The sequence below is a fragment of the Oncorhynchus mykiss genome, chromosome 19 (assembly GCF_013265735.2).
Source record: "Oncorhynchus mykiss isolate Arlee chromosome 19, USDA_OmykA_1.1, whole genome shotgun sequence".
NCBI classification, from domain to species: domain Eukaryota; kingdom Metazoa; phylum Chordata; class Actinopteri; order Salmoniformes; family Salmonidae; genus Oncorhynchus; species Oncorhynchus mykiss.
The window spans coordinates 27,387,181-27,395,527 of record NC_048583.1 but is presented as its reverse complement, the minus strand read 5'-3'; the positions used below and the strand labels follow the sequence as shown (position 1 = coordinate 27,395,527).

Genomic DNA, 8,347 nt, shown 5'->3' with positions numbered 1-8,347 from the left:
ATTAGTTACATATTTTCAAATAGTTTGGTGTACTTGAATGAACCACAGTTATGATCACTTGACAAGTGGATACAGTCATTTTGGTCAATGGGCAATCTACATAACCATGAAGGAGGTCAATAGCTATACATACACATTGTGTTCTGACCCCACTGTTCAGACAAATAATTCCAAGTAATGTGGTGTTGGAAATGAGAGGCCAACTGATAAATGCCCATTGATTGTCATTAAGTAAACATTATTTTATGAACCATTCACCTATTAAGTAAATGGTGTTTTGAAATAACTTGCTAAAAGCTCATTCAAAAAAGTTCCAAAGCTTTACCACAGCTTGTTGAGGTCCTTGACAGTTCAAGTAAGTATGCACAGGTCTTATTTTGATATTGGCATAATGCAAACTGAACTGCTTTTGTTTGGATTGCTAGTGCTACTCTATGACAACAAATGAGAAGTCAATCTGTGTAGTATCATCCTCTTAGTTTTACATTTTAATACAAGTTACAGTCCACGTTTAGCACCTCTGTAGTGTATATAGATATATATACACTGTCTGGCTGCTAATATACGGTGCCTTCAGAAAGTATTCAGACGCTTGAATTTTTCCATATTTTGTTACGTTACAGCCTTATGCTAAAATTGATTAAATAACAATACACTATAATGACAAAGCGCAAACAGTTTTTTAGAGATTTTTGCTAAATCTGGCACCATCCCTACGGTGAAGCAAGGTGGTGGCAGCATCATGCCGTGGGGATGTTTTTCAACAGCAGGTACTGGGAGACTAGTCAGGATCGAGGGAAAGATGAACGGAGCAAAGTACAGAGAGATCCTTGATGGAAACCTGCTCCAGAGTGCTCAGGATCTCAGACTTGGGCAAAGGTTCACTTTCCAACAGGACAACGACCCTAAGCACACAGTCAAGACAACGCAGGAGTGGCTTCGGGACAAGTCTCTGAATGTGCTTGAGTGGCCCAGTCAGAGCCCAGATCGAACATCTCTGGAGAAACCTGAAAATAGCTGTGAAGCAATGCTCCCCATTCAACCTGACAAAGCTTGAGAGGAATTGGAGAAACTCCCCAAATACAGGTGTGCCAAGCTTGTAGTGTCATACCCAAGAAGACTCAAGGCTGTAATTGTTGCCAAAGGTGCTTCTACAAAGTACTGAGTAAAAGGTCTGAATACTTATGTAAATGTGATATCTGTTGTTTTTTGTTTCAAAAATGTCTAAAAAACTGTTTTTGCTTTGTCATTATGGGGTATTGTGTGTAGATTGATGAGGAAATGTTTTTATTTAATACATTTTACAATAAGCCTATAAAGTAACAAAAATGTGGAAAAAGTAAAGGGGTCTGAATACTTTCCGAATGCACTGTACATTATCACCAAAGATTTTTCATAACTAACCCAGGATAGAGCACAGCCTGTCGTTTCCAATGTAAGCAAATTAATCATAGTGGGCAGAACAAGTGAGATGGGCATAGCCAAGCAAAAGCTAGCGAGAGCCTATTGGTGCGTTCTAGCATGTATTTGCATATTTCTGTTAGGGAACATCTACTCTGTGAAATTTGCCCTTGCACTCCTAAATAATGCAATTTTTTTTAAACTTTGGCAAAGGGTAAAGTCTACAAAACGTAGTCCACTCTGTTCGTAACAGTTTTGGAAACATCAAATGTGTCATCGAAGAGAAAATTTGCAGAATGTCGGCCAAAATCCATCTCGCTCCATCTTCTCCCACTCCCGGCCACTGGGCTTCCTCTCACCACCATGTTTGGTAATGAGTGGAAACGCCAACCGGATGCTTCACATTTATACATCTGGTGAAATATCTTTCTCATTGTTCTGTTTTATCACAATCTCTAGCAATACAATGCATGCCCACCTCAATCTCTAGCAATACATAGACATAATATTTTAAGAAGTGGTGTTTATTGTTTGGTACCCATCTCTCACTGTACATGTTCCTGGTAGATGATCGTTGTTCAGGACAGAAGACGGGTACGTTCATCTGAAGGTATTTTCCTCTTGATCTGAGGAGCCCTTTAGATCCAAACATATAAAAGCAAATTCGGGGACAAATAAACATTTCTCCGGACCGGTTACTCTTTTCAAATGACTTTCTCAACATTTCTCTTCTATTTTTTAATTTTTTAATGTTAATAAACAAAATATATGATGGAATCATTACCTTCTTTGTCGTGTTCCTTGACAGAGAAAATATATACCAAGAAAGAAAGCCTGAGGAGAGGAGGACACATTAGTTGTATTCAGACATCCCAGTTTTTTACTTGGCCCAGGGCTAAGACCCATGTGGAAAATAAAGGAAAATCCATGTGACCTCAATACCTCTCACTAACTAGCAAAAATGTGTTGATGTCAAAGCAAGCAATTTAGCACAGTAATTTGAGTTACCCATCCGTAGCGTCATTAGTGTCGAGGCAGGACTGACAGTATTGAAGTGTGTATAATAGGATAGGTAAATAGCCATACTTACGGCTAAAAAGGCCAGGCCTCCTTGAACAGAAGCAGCCCACTCAAAGCTCAGCTGCTGTGTGGTGAAGCCACCGAGCGTTGGACCACAAAACATTCTGAACAAATAAAACACACCTTTGTTTAGGATTCATATCTCCAAACTCGAACCTTCAAATCATGCCTCACGAGAGTTGATATGACAAATACTTTAAGCACATACCCAATGGACCACACTGCTCCAAACAATCCAGACACCAGTCCGAGAGTGCTCAGCCCCTCCTCAAATCCATTTTCACTGCCATCGGAAAATGGTCAATATTATTCCGTGTCCTGCACCTCATGCACTATGATGACACCTGTTTTTCTAAGTGAAAGTGGACATTGTAAATATAGTATATGTGTATATGCGTGTGTGTGTACGTGCCCTGGTGTGTATGTAAATGGTAATCTCACTATGCACAGTTGAGTATTTCAGGGAAGGTGGGGATGGCAATCATGCTTAGAGAGAATCCTATGACACCCAGCATGAAGACCAACAGCCACAGCTGACTAAATAGACAAAAAAAGTATAATTCTTATTGTTAGTATAATAGTAGTACAAGTATAGTAATAATAGTGCATTTCACACTGATAATAACAGATTCGGACCTCTGTATCTGCAGAATGGGGACAGGACCTAAGAACCAGAAACCAGTTGCTGTAGACAAGCCTCCTAGCACCATCAACCATGGCCTTGTGGACTGGAAACACAACCAGAAGGTAAAATCACATTATTGTCTATGTGTGTAAAAGAGAAGTTGTGACTTCGATACACCACTGGCATTGGTTGGTATAGTGTTGGGTTAACTGTACTCACAGGGAACCTGTCACTAACGATACCAAGCAGAGGTGAGGCCAGACAGTAAGGCAATGACAGGCCAAGCAAGAGAAGACCCACATAACCTGGAGAGAGGTCAAACTACATGTAGAAACAAAGGAGAAACCTATTAAGGTATCGAGGTCCATCCTACTAGACATAACAATCACATTTTGAAATGCATTTTCAAATATGAGGCCTTCAATTATACCAGGGTTTGGAAAATGCCAGTTCAGTCAATTCATTAAGTAAACTGAATTGAAATGGAATTCACCGCTACCATGGTATACACCTGGCTTTACCTTATCAATGGCATATATGGACAAGGTTGCATCCAGAAAGCCAAGTCCAGAGCTCAGGGTGAATATGGCAAAGCAAATGAGGACTATCTTCAGACGTGTGAACAGCCTGAAGAAGGAGTCCTTGGTAGGATCAGCAGCTGAACAGTGGAAAAAACAGATTAATATAATTTCGCACAAAATATCATCACAAGAATAATTTAACCCCCCCCTCCAAAAAAATACGAAATAGTGTCAGTGGTCTAAGGCACTGCATCTCAGTGCAAGAGGCGTCACTGCAGTCCCTGGTTCGAATCCAGGCTGCCTTCCATCTGGCCTTGATTGGGAGTCCCATAGTGTGGCGCAGTCTGGGTTTGGCTGGGGTAGGCCGTCATTGTAAATTAACATTTGTTCTTAACTGACTTGCCTAGTTAAATAAAAAAACAACTATTTTATAGACAGATGACTATTAGTTAAAAGTTCATGAATAAACAGTTACCAAAGCTTGGTAAGATGTAGATGTTGAAGGGGACCATGAGAAATAGAAAGCATCCCAGAGCCATGAAAGGGACTTCGTAACCAAAAGACTGATACAGCCATCCACCTATTGGTGGTCCCAGTATCAGACCCAGCCCTGTAAAGATCTCCAAACTACCCTGAGAAGACAAATTCAACACAGTAAACGTCCACACGCAGTTTTACCTCGTACCCACAGGCTTTTGTTTACAATTCCAAACAGAATCCAATTGTATCATCATATCATTACGACCAAATAGAGGGAACTAGTCACGATGCCTGTTGCTAAGGAGGCTTTCAGACAGCCACAACACGAATAGGGGAAAACTTTTGGGATACAAAACATTTTAACAACCTAAACCATAATGCTTTTTTGTTTGAGCATGGTGTCTATTGCCTACACATAACATACCAGGCAAGACCCGTACACAAGGCTTGGTTGACTAAACTCACCAGAACAGTTGCTATGTTGTTGGGGAAAACTTTTGCCGAAATTGCAAAAGAAGAAGTCATTGCAGCACTGAAGCCCAGAGCATCAACAGACCTTATGATAAAGCACAAAGTAATAAACGTAGCTCCCTCGGGAACTCGGTCGAGTAAGCTGCAAAACAAGAAGGGGAAAAGTTTTAGACGAAAATATGTATTTGTCCAAGTTCAGTAAAATGTTGAAGAGGGCACTTAGAAATGTGCTTTGGCTAGTGTCTGTTGATGGATAACTTACTCACCCAAAGAGAATGGTGCACCCCGATGATACGAATAAGCCTGAAATTAGCATGACCTTTGCCCCGATCTGGACAATCTGAAAGGACAGAGAGAGGAGCCATGTGTTACGTGTGTGTGACAAGTCATGTTGCAAGCAGAGTAGTCTGATGACTAGACGTAGGATGTGTGCCTCCCAAATGGCACCATATTCCCCATGAGTCTGGTCAAAAGTAGTGCACGACATAGGGAATAGGGTGTCATTTGGTACATAGCCTAGTAATTCCAAATACTTACATATTTACCCAGTACTAAAGAGCCCATCAGATTGCACAGAGCATAGCAGCCAAATATAAGTCCGATGACAGTCTGACTGGCTCCTTTTTTCATGGCCTGAGTAGAAACAATTCATACATAATGGTCCTGTACTATCAATGCATTACAATAATCAAACATACAAATACTGCAAAAAAATTGCTGAAAAAAAAAAACTTGTTAAGATTGTGTACAAGAAGTGGTTTTCCTTCCGGAAGACGAGGGCATGTGCTTCACAAAATTGGGCAACAGTCATAACAGCTGACTTTATGAAACAGTCGTGACTCAAAGTGTTGTTTCGGGTCAGTCTATCACTAGCCACAGTTTGATCATCTGGGGTGAGTTTCCCAAAAGCAGAAAGATCAGCTCCGGTCAATTGGTAGGCAATAGACAAACAATGATATTCACGCCAAAGATGATCTGATGTTGGAAAACTCACCCGTGAAGGTTTGGGCCGTTACTTGAGTTTTTGTTATACCTACCACAGGCTATCATTTCAGTCGTCATGACTTTATTACGTTGGTTATGTCATTATTCTGAGACCATTATATAGCCTAGGCCTTATAACAGAGATTTCAGTCAGTCACAATAGACTACTCTCTGGTCACTGAAATGCATATGTCCACTGGACAGCTTATCATCTGACCTGTGTTGATGTGTGAGTGTCCATTGTACGGCACATCATTGCCCTCTGGGGCTTTTCTCAAGTCCATCACATGATACACACACAATCATTTAAACAATAAGTGATATCTTCCATCCAACCAAGAAAATTAAGAGTGAACTTTAACATTTGTCATTTCTGTTTTGTAGGCTATTTTCTCCATTGGCAACCTGACAATTTATTATATAATCTGAATAAAGAAATCATGATTCTGCATAATAATTCATCATTACTGCTCAGACAGCATAGCCTGTTTCACATGCAATGAATAAATAAAGTGGTTGGTAATTGAACATTACCTCGTTGGGGAAGAATGGCCCCAGTATAGAGTAGCAGATCATTGAGCTGAAGTTGACAGATGCCATTGATATCAATGTGAGGATCTGATATCTTGTCATCCTTTGATTAGGACTACTTATTGATTCTTCTGATGTGCTGCCATCTAAAGAATGAATTGATCAAATAATGAATCAATCAATCAATCAGTCAATCACGCAGTAAACTGTTATGTTCCTTTAATTAGAACATAACACAAAGCCATATTAGACTACATAATTGCAGTCAGAATCCGACTGAAAACAAAACATGTTAACAATGTAACAACTGTTCAATGAAAAATGCAGCTCATTTCCAATATATGTAGTGGTAGGAATTACATTCGCTGAATTACAAAGTTTTAATGATATTTGAAACTAGACATTTATATAAATAAACTCTATAATCTATTCTATATAATGTCACCAACCTGCTTGTTGAACTTGATCAGAATCCATATTGTTGTCATTCATATTAAATTATACTCCCGATCCGGATTGTTATTCAAGTCACAAATGCCTAGACTAAAATTCCTGTTACACAAATAGACGACAAGATGTGGCTTCATAACGTGTTAACAACACAGGGAAACCAAATGCGTCACAACTTGGCTGGTTAAATCCATAAATTAAAGTTCGGCGCTGGCGCTCGTCAAAAACAGCGTGGCTGTTGTCTGTAGAAAAAGCACTAAACCCAAACGCGCGTGTTTAGAGAGTTGCACTGTTAAATCTAGAGTTGCGACTGTGAACTGACTCGTTGAGTGAGTAGGGTGTCTTCCTGATGTTCGATAAATCCCGTCCTTAAGGGAGTGCACTAACACAATGGAGTGGCTGAAGCTCTCACAGTCTCACAGTTTAGGATTTAAATCAGAATGTTTAAGTTTAGGCATTAACTACCACACTTTAAGGTTAGGTATTAACTCCGAATGGTTAAAGTAACGGTTAAGGTTTGGGATAGGCTACCTGGGGCGGCAGGTAGCCTAGTGGTTAGAGCTTTGGGTCAGTAACTGAAAGATTGCTAGATTGAATCCCTGAGCTGTCAAGGTAAACATTTGTTGTTCTGCGCTTGAACAAGGCAGTTAACCCACTGTTCCTAGGCCGTAATTGTAAATACGAATTTGTTATTAACTGACTTGCCTAGTTAAATATGTAAAAAAAATTAAAAAAAAATTTAAATGTCAAAAACTAATTTATATCACTGTTGCCCCTAGTGGCCAGTTTTCACGTCACCTCCCCGACGTCGTCGGACATGGCTGGATGTTGAATACTGACTTGTATCACGGGTGACCTGGCTACTCTCTCTCACACACACACACACACACACACACACACACACACACACACACACACACACACACACACACACACACACACACACACACACACACACTCACACACACACACACACACACACACACACAATGAATAGACATAGACATAAGTGTTCTACATTTTATTACGTTTTTGAACATCGGGTGGTAGGCCTATATTTTAATGTATGATATATTATCTGATATATAAACTGGACAAAATAATTGTATAAGATTTCAAATAAAATAAAAATCCATTTAGGCAACAAAATAATATTATTTTAGGTGGTGATGCTGATTCATAATGACCCACACACACTGTCTGTATTGATAATAATACGCATTGAAGTATTGCTGTATTACACAGTAGAGTAACAATGCTAAGCATTGAATAGTTGGACGGGGCCACAGTCTCCCGACCCCTCCTGTCTCAGCCTCTAGTATTTATGCTGCAGTAGTTTATGTGTCGGGGGGCTAGGGTCAGTCTGTTATATCTGGAGTATTTCTCCTGTGTCCTGTGTGAATTTAAGTATGCTCTCTCTAATTCTTTCTTTCTTTCTCTCTCTTGGAGGACCTGAGCCCTAGGATCATGCCTCGGGACTACCTGGCCTGATGACTCCTTGCTGTCCCCAGTCCACCTGGCCGTGCTGCTGCTCCAGTTTCTACTGTTCTACCTGCGGCTATGGAACCCTGACCTGTTCCCCCGGACGTGCTACCTGTCCCAGACCTGCTGTTTTCAACTCTCTAGATACAGCAGGCGCGGTAGAGATACTCTGAATGATCGGCTATGAACAGCCAACTGACATTTACTCCTGAGGTGCTGACCTGTTGCACCCTCGACAACCACTGTGATTATTATTATTTGACCCTGCTGATCATCTTTGAACATTTGAACATCCTGGCCATGTTCTGTTATAATCTCCACC

General features: G+C 40.4%; 1 protein-coding gene across 2 annotated transcripts; it reads right to left on the bottom strand.

Annotated features, from left to right (window-relative positions):
* Positions 1-1,893: 1,893 nt before the first annotated feature.
* Positions 1,894-7,073, bottom strand: LOC110497596 (MFS-type transporter SLC18B1). 2 transcript variants are annotated; one of them, XM_021573792.2, is made up of 14 exons: positions 6,543-7,072; positions 6,097-6,239; positions 5,116-5,211; positions 4,845-4,918; positions 4,573-4,720; positions 4,103-4,259; positions 3,628-3,764; positions 3,326-3,427; positions 3,118-3,209; positions 2,923-3,018; positions 2,690-2,764; positions 2,492-2,585; positions 2,186-2,235; positions 1,894-2,037 (listed from the first exon to the last, which is right to left on the bottom strand). In XM_021573792.2, exons 1-14 carry the CDS (start codon positions 6,583-6,585, stop codon positions 1,980-1,982), a joined length of 1,365 nt encoding a protein of 454 aa, XP_021429467.2. In that variant the 5' UTR covers positions 6,586-7,072; the 3' UTR covers positions 1,894-1,979. The 2 variants fall into 2 exon arrangements, with proteins under 2 accessions (XP_021429467.2, XP_021429468.1); XM_021573793.2 differs by lacking the exon at positions 6,097-6,239 and having other exon boundaries at positions 6,543-7,073.
* Positions 7,074-8,347: the final 1,274 nt, after the last annotated feature.

Coding starts and splice junctions, on each gene's coding strand:
- LOC110497596 (XM_021573792.2), bottom strand. CDS start 6,585: ATGAATGACAACAATATGGATTCTGATCAAGTTCAACAAGCAG. Junction 5,212..6,096: donor GGCCATTCTTCCCCAACGAG/GTAATGTTCAAT, acceptor GTTTCTACTCAG/GCCATGAAAAAAGGAGCCAG. Junction 2,765..2,922: donor GAAATACTCAACTGTGCATA/GTGAGATTACCA, acceptor TTCCGATGGCAG/TGAAAATGGATTTGAGGAGG.